Source organism: Pteronotus mesoamericanus, unplaced genomic scaffold (assembly GCF_021234165.1).
Source record: "Pteronotus mesoamericanus isolate MK-2021 breed Mesoamerican mustached bat unplaced genomic scaffold, CSHL_Meso_final contig_220, whole genome shotgun sequence".
Classification (NCBI taxonomy): Eukaryota; Metazoa; Chordata; class Mammalia; order Chiroptera; family Mormoopidae; genus Pteronotus; species Pteronotus mesoamericanus.
Window position 1 is genome coordinate 2,316,659 of NW_026555091.1, and position 18,980 is coordinate 2,335,638.

The 18,980-nt window shown below is 46.4% G+C and overlaps 1 protein-coding gene across 2 annotated transcripts in view; it reads left to right on the forward strand.

Moving 5' to 3' along the window:
* Window positions 1-18,980, forward strand: part of BMPER (BMP binding endothelial regulator) — a 215,849-nt gene that overhangs the window by 120,656 nt on the left and 76,213 nt on the right. The window contains exons 8-11 of one of the 2 annotated variants that reach the window (XM_054571349.1): window positions 555-664; window positions 3,864-4,004; window positions 6,103-6,207; window positions 10,018-10,063. In XM_054571349.1, the coding sequence (XP_054427324.1) occupies window positions 555-664; window positions 3,864-4,004; window positions 6,103-6,207; window positions 10,018-10,063 (402 nt within the window). The remainder of the gene's footprint in view (window positions 1-554; window positions 665-3,863; window positions 4,005-6,102; window positions 6,208-10,017; window positions 10,064-18,980) is intronic. The other variant, XM_054571350.1, reaches the window with a different exon arrangement.

The following is an 18,980-nucleotide window of genomic DNA, read 5'->3' on the forward strand; positions in this document are numbered from 1 at the left end:
ATTTGTACTGAAGTCATGTTTTGTGGGTTTGTTTCCCCAGTAGACTTAGTGCTCCGTGAGGGCATGTCTATGTCTCTGTCCTCTTGGTTCACTGTGGAAATAAGGGTCCAGCAGAAGTCATGACATTGAGTGTGGTTGGTAGGATATGTGAATGTCTCTCACGAGATGGACAGCAATTTGAACATTTGATCTAAAATTTCACTTGGTGTACTCAAGCATGATATTATTATGTTACAGAATTAAATGCTAATGATTTTGTAATAAAAAATTTGATATAGATTACCGGCACATAAAAAGAGGGTTTTATTTGTGCCATACCCTGTATAACAAAGATTTGTTGAACTTAGAGTATGCAGACTCTCTTCAACAAAAACTCTCTAAGCTAATGACTCCTGAGGATCCACTGGGGACATCCGACCCAAGGCTCTATTCTTGTGCCTTGGATTGTCCTGGTCTTGTTAGAATATTTAACTGCCCTGTGTTGGAATTGCTGGTGACACAGTGGGACCACCTGGACTTCTGACTTGCTTACACTCTGCGTTGCTTCCCTCTAGGTCAGAGGAAAGTGTTCGATCTCCCGTTTGGAAGCTGCCTCTTTCGCAGTGATGTTTACGACAACGGATCTTCATTTCTCTACGATAACTGCACTGCGTGCACCTGCAGGGTACGGCGGTTCTGGGGGGCTGTGGTCCAACAACAGGAGCGTCTGGGGCTTTAGCGTTAATACAATAGCCACACTTGAGGTCGCAAGGAAGGTCAAACATAGGACCCAAATTATAGCTCACTGCCATCTTCCCAGGAACAGCACGTTGGCGCCTGGCGGTGAGAACTGAAGTCTGAGGGGCTGTCTGAGGCACCAGCTAAACTCAGACAAATGCTCATGGCAGTGGTCTCTGGATCTCATTATCCACAATGGATTCTCTGACATGCCTGGCAATAAAAACAGCTTTAATCACAGCCAGGAGGAAAGGAAGGCATGGATTTACAGTGCATCACAAGATAAACCTGGTAGTTTGGGAAGACAGTATTTGTGTTTTGTTCACCGTTTCATTGGTTACTTGAGGCATTGCTCACTTTTCTCAAAAGGCAACCAGAAGTCTAATGACTGGTAAAGAAAGAATTCCACCACTCCCAAGTTTTAAAGGGACACACAGCACACATTTCTAGACTGTGCTTATGCGGTGATCTATTTTTGGAACTCAGAAGAGAATCATTTATATGGAGGACTTTAAGATCCTTCATTAGTGGGTTAACCCAAACATCTGTGTGACATGCGTGTAGAATAATATGTTTCGGTGCTGATGGCTGTTGTTTTGTTTGTAATAGCTGAAGAGCCAGAGAGGGAAAGAGAGGAGGTTTGCTCAGTGTCAGGTCTGAGTCAGTAGCCGTGACTGGTGTTCGGAAGGCCCTGATTATGTGACGCACGCTGTGTTAGGTGGCGGGCACTCCTTCGGGGGTGGGGGTGGCCAAGGAAGCGCTGCTCTGCGTGTTCCCTGGCGTTGAACCCGGAGCCGTTCCTGAGCCCGAGGACACTTTCCTGTGGCTCCCTCCTCTCTTTGTGGTTTGTATCATCCAGTGCTAAACTCACTGCCACTCCTTCTGTTGGCCTTGGCCTCCATCCTCAGGACTTCTCTTCTTCTCCAGGAATTTCACAAGTTACAGCTTCCTCGTGGGGATACCGAGCTTCCCATAAAACCCGTCCCGTTCACAGTTCTCTTGATTGTAGGGGAGCCAGGCTCCCCCGGACGGGAATTTGTTCCGCTCACAGGGCTCTGGGTCTCATGGATTCTATGAGAGATGATTAGGAAACGTGCTCCAGGCCTCAAAAGAAGTGGAATTAACACCATTCCTTCCAGAGGTTGTTCTATCAGAGTATGAGTTTGCTGTCATCTTTGGGACACGGAATGCTTGGAGAATCAGGTTGCACTTGTTTTGAAGAAGTCTGTGTCATTTTCTCTTCGCTTAGAACGTCCCTCTCCAGCATTCCCATTCAGTGCTGTGACAGGTGCTGGAAACTATTTAGTAGTTCTCTGAACACAGTGTGCCTTCAGATTCGATGATTTCTCTCCCGGCATGTCCCCATCTTCTTTACATTGATTAGCAAACTCCTCTTCCTCCACAGCAGCCTGTCTCAGATGCCACTTCCTGTACAGAGGCTCTCCCAGCTCCCTAGATGGGTAATTATTTCCTCTGCTCTGCTCCCTCCACACCGTGACTAGTTCTCTTTACTGCATTGTATTGCCATTATTTGTTCACGTGGTTTTCTCTCCTCTTCCTCTCTGAGCTTGTTGAAGACAGACAATTATCCATCTGTACTCTTGTTGCTTAACCCAGGCCACACAACCGATCTAATGGGTGCTGTGTGTGTTTAATGAGAATTGGGAAATCTACTTGGATGTATGCGTTATGTGAAAGCCAGTGAGTACAAATCAAAACATGCAATTTGACAAAGGATTTTTTTTTTCCAATTGATGAGTTGACTTATAATAATTCCTATAAGCCAGGCAATGTCTCAGATACTTAAAGTATTTTATTAAATTGCACAAGAAACATGAGAAGTCAGTATTATTATTTCCATTTTGAAGGTCAGGACTTGGAGGCTCAGAGAGGTAGATTTGCACAAGATGACACCCCTTTTATGTGCTCCTGGTCTTGTTCAGTTCTCAATCCTATCCACTGTATGATGTGGGTAGGACCTTAAATATAAAGGATAACAAATAACATTTTCTGAAAGATCACCTCAGCATGACATTAATCTTAGATGATTAACCAGTGGGACTATAGTAGATGGTACCGGAAATACCTCTTGAAGTTATATAATTAGCATAGAATCTACAGGCGTTACATGGGTTGATTGATACAACCTAACTGTGTAGAAGGCTCAGAAATAAGTCCTCGCTCCAAGTTTACTAATAGTGTCTGTGTCTGGGAGAGGGGCCTGGTCTCATTTCTCTGCCATTGTTCTCACACTAACACCATACTTTTGGGGGACTGCTGATCTGCCCTGGGACACTTCTTTTCTTCATCCCATCTTCTCTTCCACCAAATTTCACACAAGTTTCAGTCTTACAGTCCTCCCAGCTGTCAGCTTACCCCAGGTGAAGTTGCGTCTTGTTGGCTGGGGAGCCAGGGAAGTTTACTTTTCTTAAGCTGCTCTGAACTTTGCTTCCACATGTTGCTGAATGAATCAGTAGGCACAATTTACTTGGCTAGTTTGTTCATGGAATACTACCTCTTTAGCAGTCAAGTCTTACCCCTTTAAGTTCTAGATAGAAACTTGTCACCCTAAGAGGTTAAGTGGCTTGGTTAGGGTCACATGGTTTACAGAAGAGCCCTAGAACGTAGGCCCAGTTTGGGAATAGCTTGTTCCATTCCCTTGTGAACACAGAACACACTAAGGGATTTCATCTTGAGATGGAACGTCAACTCTTCATGTCTGATCTTTGATCAGATATATCCTGCCTCTATGCTGAGCTCCTAGAAGGTGGCACAAAGCCAAGGAGGAGACCCAGAGAGCACTGTGGGTGAAGAAAAGAGGAAAGGGACAGGAAACGGGTTTTCTCATGGTGAGTAGGGCCTTCTTGCCACACGCTGGCTGAAGCAGTATCTTCAGTCTCTCGAGCATTAAATTATAAACCCTTGGAAGGTAGGGAGCGTGTGTCGCACTTTTCATAGTCCAGATACTTAATCAACAAATAACACTTGGAAGTGGACAAAAGACTTGTTAACTTGATGAATTAAAATGTGGTATCTTTAGAATATGTTTGAAAGCAGTTGTTGGGGGTTGTTAAGGCGAAGCCAGGGAGGATGCGTGGTAGTGGTGGACATCCTTGTTAATCTCTAGTTTGCTTCTGGGCCCCCAGAATTCTACTGTAGTATGCAAGAAGAAGTGCTCCCACCCCGGTGGCTGCGACAAGGGCGCGGGGGCCTGTTGTGAGGAGTGCCTCCTACGTGTGCCCCCAGAGGACATCAAAGTGTGCAAGTTTGGCAACAAGATTTTTCGGGTATGTCAGAGGCCAAGCTCATGGCAACTCCTGGGCTGGGCTGAATTGTAAAAAGCTTCACACAAAATGCAGACTGGAGTCTTCCGTATTTTGTGTGTATATGTGTGCATATACATATGTGTGTTAATCTATAATATAATTACTTATTATATATACCTATATATTTAGAATCAAGTACATAAGGACAGAGAAGCAACTGTTTTGAAAATGTTTTCCTCTGAAAAATTTTTCTTTTGAAATATGCTTTGTTTTTGCTTTGTGAAATATTTTAAATGGGTAAAACGTTACTGCCCTTTCCAAATGTGGCCGGCCTGGGACTGGGGTTGATCTGAAGCTGCCCTGCATGGTGCAGTGACAGGTGCTTAAGTGCCCGGGGATGGCTCAGGCCTAGAGCTGGGCGCTCTTGGGCCTTTTTCACACCGTTGCTTTGCAAAGGGAGATTCTCTCATTTGGAAGATGTTCAGGTGAGGATGCCTGTTCATGGTGTACATGGGCGGCCCAGGAGCTCAGCAAAGGGGGCGCGCGTGCCCCCTGCTGAGCCATCAGAGCTGTCTGCTGGCTGGCCACTCCTGCCTCAGGTGTGTTCCACCTTGTTGTCCAACGGCCCAGGTAGGAAGCTGCCCAGAGACCATGTAAAGTTCAGGGTGAATATCGTTGACTTTGTCCAAAGTGCTTCCCATCTAGTCTATCTTCCCCAGGGGCGGAGAGGGTCTCTCTGTACCTGAAGGTGCCTCTTCATGATCCAGTCACCTGTGGAGGCCCCTCGGGCTTGCCGCCCTTAGCCAGGCTTCCTATCACCCCACGGAGCAGCAGGGAGAGTCTTGGCTCTCCCGCATCGGTGAGAAGACGTGGTGTGTCATGCCCAAGGGAAGGGGGCATATGCATGTGGCGTGCACCCCAGGCTTTCAGAGCCCCTGATGCCCTCTTTCCTTGAGGTCACCCCTGCCCACAGCACCCAGGTGCGGCGACTCGTCCTTATGGAGGTGCTGTGTGTGCAAAGTGCTTTTCCGGCTCCTTTGTACGAGGGTCCTTTAAGTGACCGAGTCCCGAAGTCATTGACAGAGGGTCATCCTTGTAACTGAGCCCTAGAAATGTGCATTTGGAGACTCTGGAATAGTCTGATGTCCTTTAAGACAGATTCAGGTAGGTCTTCTTCTCCTGAAGAATGAAAGTCCTTAGGGAGTAGACAGTCCTTACACAGCTGCAGAAAAATTAGAAGGCGGAGCAGTCTACATGGCAGACCCTAGCTTGTTTCTCTGTTTTTAGCAAATCTGCCGCTTAGAGCCCCCAGCCCAGGAAGGACTCCGATATGTTTTCAGGCCCAGCGCTATTGCCTGCCATCTCTTTTCCCCAAAGCAGGGATGCACAGCCCTGAGTGTTCTCCAGGGTGCGGGGCTTCTTGCAGCTGGGCATTCGGCATTTGCAGACTAGAATTGTACCTAGCCAAAGAAATTCTTCAAACAGATCTTTCTGGGCTAGAAAATGTATCCGCATGTGCTTCCCACCTTTTTGGGAGAAGAGTATGTGACAGGCAGGGACACGGTGTGAGTGGCTCTTGCATTTTGCTGGCTGGGCCTCACCTTTTCAGACGACTTCCGGGTCAGGTGTCAGCCTGGGCCCTGGGAGTCCTTTGAACCAGCCTCTGTTCTTGGCATGTCGGGGCCCAGTATGGTCCAGAACCATGTCGTCTCTGGGGATAAACCGACCGCCTTGGACAGCTCAGTTATCAGCTGGTGCCTGGCACGGCTTGAAAGTTTCTGTCCTACCCAGCGGGAAAAATTAGGTCTTTGTTATTACATCATGTGTGAAAACACCTGTTTGTCTCCCAAAGCAGGGGGAGCAAGATGCAAATAGGACTTAGCTGCCCACAAATTCTTTTTATATCCTGGAGGGGAATGCACACACGCGCGCACACATGCAAACCTAATCTTAACGTTCATTTGGTCAGGTGCAGGTAGATGCCTCCGAGTTCTTTAGTCTAATGTCGGCATCCCTCGCCCAGGGTACAAAGTGCTTCCCTTGGCAGAGGAAGCCCAGCCTGTTGGGTTAGTGCCCCTCCGCCCCCAGATGACAGCAGGATCTGTGTTCTCTCTCCCAGGATGGAGAGATGTGGTCCTCTGTCAACTGCACCATCTGTGCTTGCGTGAAAGGCAGGGCGGAGTGTCGCAAGAAGCAGTGCGCCCCCATCAGCAGCTGCCCGCAGGTATGTGGGGGATACAGGCTGACCTGCCTTTGCTTGGGCATCCTGGGAAACATCCTGTGTGTGGCACGGTCCCCTGGTCCCCGAGTCCAGACCCCCTGGAACTTCCACGTTCCCCAGGAGCTACATGCCCCTTGCAAAGCTCACCCCCACTCTTCTGCAGTTTCCACCCAGATTCTAGTCTTGTGTGAAAATAGCTCCCACCTTTCCCTCATCTCTGCTCTCCTATTTCTTAATGACCTTGCCCCATTCTTTGTTTCAATGTCTCCAACTCCTGTTAGGTCCGCTCCCTTGTTTCCGTGGCTGGGTTTTCTGTTGAACATCAGCAGCATCCTTTGCATTTTCCTTCTCTCTCTCTCTCTCTCCCCTCTCAGATCAGGGACTTACTTTCATAGCTTTTCAAAGTCATAGGTTGTTTCTCAGGAAATTTCTCAAGGGTTTTCTTCAGCCTGGCAGCTCCCCCTACCCTGCCCCCTATAGTTTTCCCCCTCGAACCCTGGCCTCCATGGTAGCCCCGAATGGAACTCACGTCCTTGTGGAAAGACCTCTTTTCAGAAGCCCACAGTCCCGGCGCCGAATAAAGCAGCCATTATCCTCTAAGTGTGGGCCTCTGTGAACTCGCCTTCGCAACCTGAAACCTCTCAAAGTTTTATGCATTTTGGGAAAATGTCAAACCTATTCAATACCTTCCAGTGAATGAAAAAAAAAATACATATACACCGATTCAGGGCATGTTCGCCCTTCTCTGTTATCGACAGCCTTTAATTTTATTCACATCTGTTATTATTGTAAACAAAACGGTGCTGTTTTTGCTTGACTACCAAATGAGGCACAAGAAACAACAGCTGTTGCTATTGCACAACTGAATAAAGAGGGGAGAAAGAAGTGGAAAAAAAAACCCACCAAAAATCCCTAATTAGACTTGCTTTAGAAAGCCTCAGACATAAAACTGAAAACCTCCCATAAAAGACGACAGAGGAAAAAAAAAAACAGATACAGCACATAGACTTGCACATGGTCTACTTATACATATTCATTGGGAAAATAAGGTCACATCTTCTCTGCCAGGCCTCGGGGAACCCTCCCTGCTAACGACCTCTTGCAGCACATGTTGGCAATAATGGGCTTCCTCAGGCTGCAAGACAAGAACTGGGCGCTGCGGCCACCTGGTGGCTCAGGGACCGAGCTCAGCAGGCCGGGGTGGAGGGTCCGGCTGCATGTGAGCCGCGCCGTGGGTGGCGGGGCTCCTGGTTTTCACTGTTCTCTTGCTGCGGGGAGGTCAGCGCTCTGGGTGTCCCCGGCTGCTTCCACATTTGGGCCAGGGGTCTCTGTGCGTCCAGTGACGGGCCTTTTCCCCAGGTCACACCACCCTCGTCGTGGCCAAGCTTGTCAGTGCCCGGCTCCTGCCTCAGGGGCCACCTTTCTGTTTCTAAACATCTTTCCAATGATCCCTCTGGTTCCCACTCTCCGCACTCCGTGGCCTCGTTAACCACTTACTGCCCTGCCCCTGCATTGCCTGGGGAAATTTGAAAAGTCTAAAGAATCATCCTGTATTCCCTGCCCTGCCCCAGGGCTACACATCCCTTTCCCAGAAGCACGTGTGCCTTGCCGAAGAAGGATTTTCAGCAAGGATTTTCCTGTCCACCCTCTCTGGCAACTCCCCAGAGACAAAGGAGCACCTTTTTTGAGAAGGGCTAGGTGGGGTCCCTTGGGGACAGGGCTGTTCTGACACTGTCATCTCATCACTAACATCCGTGGAGACTGGCTCTGAGGTCACGTGACCAACCCCTCTGAAGTGGGTGTTACTACTACACCCTTCCTACGGATGAGGTCACAACCTGTCTAGAGTTTCACAGCTGGTTATGTGTAACCCAGGAGCTCCTACTTCATAGTTTGTGTTTGATTTATTCCCCACTGACTTTAGGATGATTACCAGCCCCACTTACATTTTCTAAAGAAACTGATGGCAGTTTCTGCCAATGTGCACACGTAGGGGGTCATATCGCCACACGCTGTTGGGGCCTTGGCAGTAGACAGCTCTGTTCCATTTGTATAGACACCTACCCATCCCCTGGGGCCATCAAGCCATCGGCCTGAGACAAACCCCTGAGACAGAAGTTGAGGCTTTGTTCTCAACTGCTTTCTGTCCGAGAAGCCAAAGGAGACCTGTGTGCTGAATAGAGATGAGAGCTCTAGGCTGTGAAGATGCGTGGTGATGCCTCAAACCATGGGGTGACTGGATGGGACTGAGTTTTAAGTCTTACTCAACGTCACCATAGCCTTCATTTAGGTCTGGCTGATGGAAAAATGAATCCGACGTGGTTTTGGTTACTGAGTTATAAATCAGCATTTTTCGAGTCAGTGTGATTTTTTTTGAGTACCTAAATCTATTCTTGATGAAGCCAACCAGTAGCGAATGAGTGAGTGAGCCTTATATTAACTATGTGGCCTTGACACAGGCCTTGGGCCCCCTCTCTGTGATCTTTCTTTTCTACTTTCCTATAATCAGGTGTAGGGACACCTTCAGGATGGCTATGAATGCAGCCCAACACAGAATTGTAAATTTACTTAAAACATTGAGATTTTTTGTGATTATGTGTCACAGTGTATTTAATGTATGGCCCAAGCCAGCTCTTCTTCTTCCAGTGTGGCCCAGAGACGCCAAAAGTTTGGACACCCCTGATTGAGGGTCATTGTGAAGTTTAAATGGGATAAAATATGAAGAATGCACAGCAGATATCCAATGAATATTAAATTCTCTTAGCGGTAAAGGATGAAAGAGGGTAAAAATCAGGGGACAGCTCATGGCCATTAAGGTGACTCAAAGTTAGGCTTGATTTTTGGTTCTACCACTGCTGCATTGCATGATGTCAATTTCTGCACCTATAAAAGGGAAATACTCAGCTCATAAAGTTCTTGGGCATCTTAATAATAATTATTATTATTTTATATAATATGAATTAAGCCTTAAATGTTTTCAGTGTTAAATTATTAAATCATTACCACTAGCCTGATGTTGGGTAACTTAAGGGAAATACCTGGAAGGGTGTTTGTTACATAGTGAAGTGCTTGGTAAATGTTAATCTGTTCCGCACTTCTTCGCTGTGAGTCCCACTGAATCAGAGATGAGAACGTGCCATTTTCAGATATGGGCCCTGAGAATATGCATCCTCCTTTAAATGCCACATGTGAAAAAAAATTGGAAGAAATGCATTTTAGGAGATTACACTGTATTTCCAGAAAGGTAATGGAAAATTACTCAGCATTTCAAAACTCTCAGCTTCATTGGCTTTGACTGCGTAGCCATTTCCGAAAGAAGAAATCCAGCTGAATTGGATCTGCATCATAGACATTTCCCTAACCATAGACCTCTACTTGGGTTAATGTTGATTTTTTGGGCCCCTCCAAGAAGCAGAGCAGGAGGGAGGCCTTAGCTGGATTGGTGGGCGGGCAGACAATTCCTGTTTGTGTGTGTGTACTCTTGGTTCATAGAGGACTAGATCTGGGTTCAGTGAAGAGGCTGAATCTAGACTGCCTCCATTTTCCCTCCAAGTGAGAAAAGACATAGCAATGAGTCCTTTAGATATTTCTCGATGGATCAAAACAGGAAAGCTTTCTGAATGGCTTTCCCTGGCCTGAGAAGCTGATGCCTGCAACTTCATGTTCACCATCATCATCACCACTGGGGTACTGAGTTCCGATACAGCTTGGACCAATTTCATTGGCCTATCTGGTATTGGATTTGAAAGAGTTTTGTCCTCAGCAGACCCTATTTCTTAACATTAAACTCTTCTTTGTTTTTCTCTTGATTAGGGTAAAATTCTCAACAGAAAAGGATGCTGTCCTATTTGCACTGAAAGTAAGTTTATTCCTTTGAAAATGTACCATGAATGTTCATTTCGACTTTATAGTGCGGCAAGAAGAATGGTGGTGTAAGTTTTCTGTGTGCATTGTTTCTGTGGGTAGAAGATGGGATCCTCCCAGCTCCATACAAACACTTTAAGTCCATTACAATCCTCACAGAAGCACAACTGAGACCAAAGTAGACGTTTCCATCAGAATTTGTGGCTATGGAAAATTTAGAAGATAAATGATCGGGTGAGGTTTTAAGAAGAACTAGATAACTTTGTGTGCATTTTAACTTCCAATCACATTTGCAGTCCTCGTGGCTAACATAGCAGTATCCAGTAAAACCAAACAGTATACATAGGCTAGGAGGGATTTTCCTTCAATCACTATAAAGCCAAACAGCTGTACTCACTTCCTCCTCCCTCCTCCAACTCCCACCTCTTCATCTTCTCACCTGGGCGCATCCATGTTGCTGTCAGCAAAGATAAAAAAAGAGGCCATTGGCCGGGCACTGGTTGGGCTAGCCTGTTATTGTCACCTGAGTTCTAACGTGGCCATCCTGAAAGAAGTCAGAGGCCACCCCACTAATCACACAGATCATGCAGAGCAACACGCCCCGTGTCCTCCCCATGGGCAGGTGGCTGCCTGGATCTAGTAGCAAATTTAATGACTTCCTCAAATTCGTATGGCGTTGAGATAGCTTTCTGAAGTGTTTCTTGGCAAGAGGAGAAATAGTAATGACCCAATCTAATTAGTTTTCAACTATGAAAAGCAGAATTAACAAAGCCATCAAATCTATTAGAAAGCATTTTAGGAGCCAGTCAGGCTGAGAGAAATGGGCTTTGTGGATGGTTGAAAGCGGCCTTCACGTGGGGACTGGTTTGTTTATTTCGCTTGTCTGACGTACTTTGGACAATAGATACAGAGATTTTACATATATATGTATGTGAGATATATGTTATTATCTATGTCATATCATTACGTTATTTTATATATAATATACACATATGATGTCATGAAGTCTTGAGATGGAGAGCTGTTAAATAATTTTACATTATACACTGCATAAAAGTACTAATTGAATCCATGAAAATTAAATTATAGATTTCATAAAGGAATATTTCTTTAGAGCAAATGCAGTAAAATAACTCAAAGGAGGCCAATAAAATATGACTCAGTGGAGCCCAGGAACTAGGGCAGGCCGATTTGGCTGATTAACACAGCAGGGGATTTTGAAATACACGGATAAGCTATTACACTTAATCACCCTTCCAGCCTCTCTGAGGAAACTGCGTTCACAGATGGTTTGGAGGCCGCCTCTAGCCCCAGTCCCTTCTGGGTGAGCGGAGTCGAGTCTAAATGGATGGCTTTCCATACCCGTGTCGGCGGAGTTGTTTGCCTTTCCCTAGAAAGTGTTGCATCTCCTAGTTGAAGCGGAGGCAGACTTCAAAGGAGCTCCCCTGACTTTCTCACGAACCTTTCAGTTTGCGTGAGCACAGATAGGTTACATATGCCCATCACGCCGCTTCCCAAAAACACATGGCCGTGTTCACAGAAACACATGGCCAGCCTCATACAGAAAAACAGCCTGCCTCCTGAATCCCCTGACTTTATCTTCGAAGAGTCAAGACGGTGATTATGGAGAGAGTTGAGAGAAAAGCTGCATTTCATTATTGGTTTGCCCATGATGGGTTAGTCTTTCCATATCTAGAATACTGGTGGTTTACTAGGGGGGAAAAAAAGAGAAATAGAAGGATGAGCATGACACAATCAAACCAAGGTTTCAACCAGCCATATTAAATATTATGTGAAACACGTGAAGGAGCCCACAACCTCTGTCGCCGATAGACACAATCGGCAAGAGTGAAAGCCACCCAGCTGGAGGGGCGCCCAGGAGGCCATGAACTCGGTGCACCTGCCTCCAGCAGGTCGGGGTGGGAGGAGCCCCGGCATGGGGTTCTGCATGAGATCATCACACGGCTATTTCCGCCATTTCCCTCCGTGTTCGCTCCCTCTGTTTACTCTTGCCTGCTGTCCAGCAGCTATTCCACTGGGCCTGTAAAACACATTCTATTTGGGCAAAATTTGTTTGTTCTCATTGAGTTAAGAGATGGGGTGACTTCCCATTGTTTTAAGCAATGCCCAGACCTTCATAACACTTCCAGGTAGACTTGTTCTGCTGTCCTTTAGCCGTGGCCGGAAGGGCTCCTATTTTGAAGTTCACTTGTTATTATAACCAGGGTCCAGGTGAAAAGTTTGGGCTTGTTTTTTACCCCTTCCACCAATTCTGAAATCTCTTCTGATATATGGGTTTCTAGAGCAGACGAATGGAGGCTGAAGTGAAAACTAAGGCCACTATTCTCTAAAACCAGAAAAATGACTGATTTCCATTTTATTCAAACAAAATCACACACATACTTACCCTTTAGTTACTGCAGGATTTCTAACCTCATCATTACTGATAGTCTGGCCGGATAATTCACTCTTTGTTGTGGGCCTGGCCTGCGCATTGTATGATGTTTAGCAGCATCTCTGGTCTCTACCAAATAGACGCAGTCACACTCCTGTCTCTAAGGTTACAGCAATTGACAAGGTCTCTAGACATGGCCAAATGTCTCCTAGGGAGCAAAATCATCCCTGCTTGAGAGCCACTGATACTCCCAGCAAAGGTGAATACGGAAATGAACACTTGCAGTACTAGTAACAGTAACACCCTCTCAGCACGCTGTGATTAGCTGCAGCGGGAGAAGGAGGCAAGGGCGCCCCTCTGTGGGAGTGAAACACAGAAGACTAGAAGCCTCTGGAGTTCATTGAACGTAGTTCTGTAGTTTCATTGCCTAGCCATACAAAAAAGTATAAAGGAGCCTTGGCTGGTGTGGCTCAGTGGACTGAGCACCAGACGGTAAAGCAAAGGGTTGTGGGTTCAATTCTCAGTCAGGGCACATGCCTGGGCTGCAGGCCAGGTCCCCAGTAGGGGGCGCATAAGAGGCAACCACACATGGATGTTTTTCTCCCTCTCTTCCTCCTTTCCCCCCTCTCTAAAAATAAATAAAATATTTTTTTAAAAAATATAAAGGCATAATTATATCTTGATGAATTGCAAGTCACCATCTTTGCTTTAGTTGCTAGGAAGCTAGAAGTTCATGTGCAGCCTGCCTCTAATGGCTGCATCTCTGAGTAATAAGCTCACTTCCGGCTTCATCTTCTACATCTGCCCTTCCGTGTGGCAAATCCCTTAGTATGTACACCTATAAACTCCTCACAGTTCTTTTGGGCAGGAGGCAGGAATAAGTACTTAGATCCATCCATCCGCCCATTCACACATACATGAAATGGGTTGATTACATAGTGTCGCTACCCTAAGTTTTGCTTTGATTATCTGTAATAGTGAGCTGTATGTCACCCTATTTCAGCAGTGGTGACATTGCATCATCTGTTTCTAAAGTCCCACAGAATGCCTGCCTTATTGACAGAGTTAGTCTGTCTTGGTAGTACTTGGGGCTGTTCAGACCTCTGCAAGGTAAAGAGGAAATGAATTCATGGTGCAGAACATGTTATTGGCCTCTCCTAGCGACAGTCAGAGATAGTGGTTAATTGACAATTCTGTAGGTAGGAAGCAGTAATTGAGGCACTAACCAGTTGTCTGAGAGGACAGTAGTGATTCTATCAAAATTGGGGTGGGGATGGGGGCAAAGGAATCCTCTTAAAATTAGACCTGAAGGAACTATGAAAAGCATTGCTGTGTTCTATTAACATGGGACATTCTCCTTTTCCAACAGAAAAGAATTAAATTCGGTCTGGGTGAATTATTTAAAATAAAATATTGCAAGTGAGCTAAACAAACTTTATAAAGCTTTTGTGGAAGTGCTACTTCTTGCCAAAGTATGAGCGACAGCCCAGAGTGAATCCCACTGTGCCTGGACTGAGCACCACGGACCGACAGTGAGGTGCCGAGAAGGCCAGCGGTCCTTGTGTGTTGCACTTGGTTTATGTGAGGTGTTATTCTCCTGTGTATTGGCGAACCATGGGTGGCAGAATCTTGACTTGACCACCCACAGTGACCTAACAGATAAATGCTTTGCGGGCAGAATGTCTGTTTTCAGACATGGAAATAATTCTTAGGAGCAAACTTTTCGCTGATAAGAGAGAGATGTGTGTGTGTCTAGAGAAGGAGAGAGAACAAAAGACAAAGAGAGATAGAGAGACAATGAGAGAGAATTTACCCTCTTGACCATCTGCAAGGCCAGGCACAGCCAGAGGCAGCACCGCCTGAGTGCCCAGCCGGGACTCCAGGTCTCAGATTCACTGAGCTGCGCCTGCAGCTAGGATCCCAACCCAGAAGGAAAGTTCATGGTTACATAACACAGGGCCGGGTAGGACTATACTGAGCACAGATGTGCATTTAATTGAAATAACCTCAACTACATGTTCCGCAAGTAACAGGAAATATCAGATTCCAGCAACTCAGGGTGCAAGGAGGCTCACAGTTGCCAGGTGACCTCTTTAAATCCCCCAAGGGTTAGTTTCCAGCTGTGCACTGCCTGGTGAGCCTGCTGTGTGGAGGCCCCCCACCCCCTCCCCCAGCCTGCTTCATGCACCCACCATGGGCGCTGTGGAAGTGCCCCGGCCAGTTTTGGCACATCATACTTAAAAGTCTCTGGGCATGCCTGCAGACATCGCCAGTTAAAGGGTAGCTGCGGGGGGCGGGGAGGGGGGATACAGCAACCACTTAATGAACATGGTGACCTTGGAGCCCCATTTATGAGAAATTTTCCCGGACAGAGGTTCTGCAAATTACTAATTCTGAGCTTGAGCAAGGTTTCTGGCCTCTGAGACTATAAGCAACTCCAGGTCCCTTAACGCCAAGAGTCCGTCCTTAACTGGGGAGAGCAAGGAAATTTGAAACCAGAGCTCAAGACGCTTGTAGAATAAGAATTAGTGGTGTTGCCTTTAGCCCTGCCAAGGGCGTGGGAAGCCCAGAGGCCACCAAAGTTTCTGCAGGAGCATCTGGAGCTGGGGCGTCACTGCTCCCGTGTCCCCACCAGCAGGCGGGGTGGCAAGTAAAACCCAACCACCTTACTCATGGCGGCTAGGAAAGCCCACCCTGGCAGGAGCCTTGGAGGGAGGGTGTGGACATCAGTTTGTTTTATTTTACATGCTCTTCTGTCCTAAGGGATATCGTTATTTTAGGTTTTCTGGCTGTGACTTGGTACACAGTTGAAGGAGGAGCCTGAAGTTATTAAGGCTCCTCTTTTATTCACCACCCACAGAGTGATAGCACCCATCAGTTCTGACTGTGTAGTCAACAGTCATCGTCACCATCATTCATCCTCACCATCCAATAACAGCAGCAACAATCATACCAGCAGCAGGAGCAGCAGGAGCTAATATTTACGTAGCCTCAAGGAACTCTCTCATTTGATCTTACTGAATTCTCTCAGCCCTCTTCTGGTCCGGGAGGTTTAGTGATTATTAACAGGGATGCCCGAGGTAAGCGGTGGAGCCTGCATTCCTACAAGGAAGTCTGGCCCCAGGGCCTCGGCGGGAATTTCTTCCATTGTCATCTTGGTCATTTTGTTCACTTTGATAACCAGTTGCAGTTAGGAAGGAGAGAGAGTCTACAAGGATTTACCGCTGGTGAGGACTGGACAGTGGAGAAGGATGTTGGGAGACATTTCCAATTCAGTAGTGGTTTCCCTACTCCATCCAGAAGAAATGTAGACTGAAGTACGCAGGCCTCTGTCTGCCCAGTGACCCCGCCCCTGCCCCCCGCCCCCCAGGTCTGACCACGTTCTCAGGTGCTCCAGCTCTCAGAGGTGCATCAAACTGGCTTTGTTTTCCATGTCCACTCACTTTTCCTGGTATTTTTTCATCCTGACAACTCAGGATTGAGGCATTTCCAGTGGTAAGCGATGATCTCCCCAATTTTTTTACTTACAATATTAAACTGTGTATAATTTTAAACTGAAATTAATTGTGTATAATTTCCACCAGGCGTGAGAAAGAGCACTCTGTCACACGAGCTCATTAGCATTTTAGCACCATGGGATTGTATAATGGATGGGATTTACCTGTGAGGTCAGCCCTCCCACTAGCTTTTTGTTTAAATCCTCACCTGTGGACACAGCCACTGATGAGAGAGAGAGAGAGAGAGAGAGAGAGAGAGAAAGAGACAAACTTTGATTGGTTGCCTCCCATACATGCCCTGACTGGGGATCAAGTCCACAATCTATGCATGTGCCCCAACCAGGAATCGAACCTGTGACCTTTTGATGAATGGGACAGTGCTTCACCCAGTTGAGCCACTGGGCCAAGGCAGCCCTCCCACTTCTTAGGTAAGGAAACGAAGGTTCATATTCACTATAGTATTAACTGGAAATACTGGGACAGGAGCATGCTTTTTTTTTTTCCCCTTAATCCTCCTAGTCTAATATTTATTCTGTTATATCATATGGTTCCCCTGGATCTTTGCTTGGGAAAGTTATTTTTAACCTCAATATACCATTATTAAATCATTCAATTAAAAGTGAATTTCTTGCCTAGTTTTGAAAAATATACTTTGTACACAGAGATATAAATCCATTGCCAGATTTAGCCAAGGCCGCCATCTTGAATCTCAGGAAAGATGCTGGAACCCGATTTTGACTGAAAGCACTAGGGACTAAAACCCTTTAACAGGGTGCACATACAGAACACAAACAGAGGCTACAAACCCCCAACTCTGAAACTGAAACGTGTGCTCCATAGGTAATGCTGTATAATAAATTGCACATTACTGTATGCTTAGCTGAGGCAGATTTATTTCTCTTTGAGGGTCACATCTCCTATGAGCAAAATAAGAACAATTGCTTTCCTGCTGGCACTAAATTGCTCCTGTTACCAGCAGTGATTTATTGAGTGGAAGTCTGTGTCAGGCACCGTGATAAACGCTCTCTGTGCGACCTGTCATTTAATCCGCACAGTGATCCACGAAGTGAAAGCTATTGTTATCCCCACTTTACAGACAAGAGATATGAGGATCTGAGCCATTAAATAGGGTAATACCCTTGCCCATGAGACTCCAAAGCCCAAATTTTCAAGCACTGTTTTATATTCTCTATGGACTACATTTTTATTCGTTCTGGAGGCTTGCCTTGCAATGCATATAAAGCTTGCCAATTCCTTTTCTCTCTCCGTGACTAAGGACTTCTATTTGAAAGCAGTTGTATGTGCTCACCTTTTAAAACCTTATCTATGTTTAGGAGGTCACTTAACCTCTCCAGACTCTTGGATTACAATACGTGAGCTCTAGCCTTCCCGGGGAGTTTGGAGAAATGATGCGTGAGGTGCACTCCCTAGTTCCCTTCGGTGTGAAGTTCATGTTTATGGATATGCCCTCTTTTCTCCATACCACAGGCCCAGCCCCCACTCCATGCCTCCGTTGTGCCGTTTCGTCCTCTCCTCGGTACACATACCTCCTGCTCTGATTTTTTGCCTTTCCATCCTATAAGCTCATAGCCCTGCCTGCCTCCACGGCACACTTCTGGAGCTACTCTCTCATTCTGGTTTCAGATTTACCCGAACCTCGAGGTCCCCAACATAGGACTTCTTGAGAAGATGCAGATATGGCAGATGTCTTCCAATTTTTTTTTGGAGACACCATTCTTCTTTCGAGTACGGCATTTGAATTTTATTAACCAGTGTTACCTTTGATTCTCCAAATTCTCTGTGTCGGGAGTTGGACGGAGGGCTCTGTGCCTGTTTCCAGCCCCTGTGTATTGACTGAATGCTGGCGGCCCCCCCACAATCCCAGCTGCACAGGTTGGGCGCCTCGATGTTCTTTCTCATACTTTTGGCATTTCTCTCGTGTGTTGCTCATCAGTCGTCAAGTCCGGTGGATCGTCTCTTTGCCTTGTTTTTCTAACAAATAATTTTCTTCCCATTTCCACGGCAGCCAGACCCTCATCCCACTGACTGCAACTAATTTCTGCCTTTCCTCCTTCAGCCTTTCTTTCCGCCTGCAGCTGTCAGAGCCCCACGCTGGCTCTCGCGCAAGCCGACGCCAGCTTCCTGCCCTGGTTTCTTGCACCGCTCCCCAAAGTTTGTTTTATAAAACGTTGGTGCTGAGGGATAGTCATGAGTAATGTTTTCAAAACAAGAGTCTATGATTGAATACATTCGGGAAATGCCGGGTCAAGTAAACTGAAATGCTTTTCCTTACTGCAGAATTCTCAGAGCCCGCTCTTGCCAGCCAGGGCACCGGGTAAACTTCCAGGAGGGCGATGGAGAATAGAGAACCCCGTGAACTAATTTGAGCTACAGAGCTTTTGTTTATTTCTACTTATTTTGGCAGAGCCACAGGCAGGATTGATGTCTCGTAGGAAAGCACGTTGAGAAATGTTGGTTCTTTGGAATATATTTCAACCTCTCAGGCTGGCAATCAATCTCAGGCCAATTTATTTAGACAGCTTGGGTTCTCCCACGTCTCCAAGCAACTCCCCACTCCTGTCAGATTGGTCTCTTGATCTTCTTGTGCCAGTTGCGATCTTTTCCATGCCTATGACTTTATTAACATCCTTTTTTGGCCTAGAAGGCGCACTCCAGTCTAGCCCCAGGTCAACATTTTGTGGATGAACTCAAAATTTCAACAGATGTACACTTTATATACATATGTTCAGCCTTATCCCACCCCGCTTTAGCCAGCAGTGGATTGCTACTTGCTGGATTTTCATGGAATTCATCATAATAACACTCACAATGACTACTTTCTGAGCATCTAAGCACCCCTGCAATGTTCCCTTTATCTTTCTAACTGCCCTTCATAGCAGCTGTTCTTAGACCCACATGCTGTCAGCGAACACACTGAGGTTTGTAGGTGGCTGGTCCATGGTTTTGTAGTCATTAAGTGGCAAGACTGGGATGCAATTCCAGGGCTCTTTTCAAAGCAG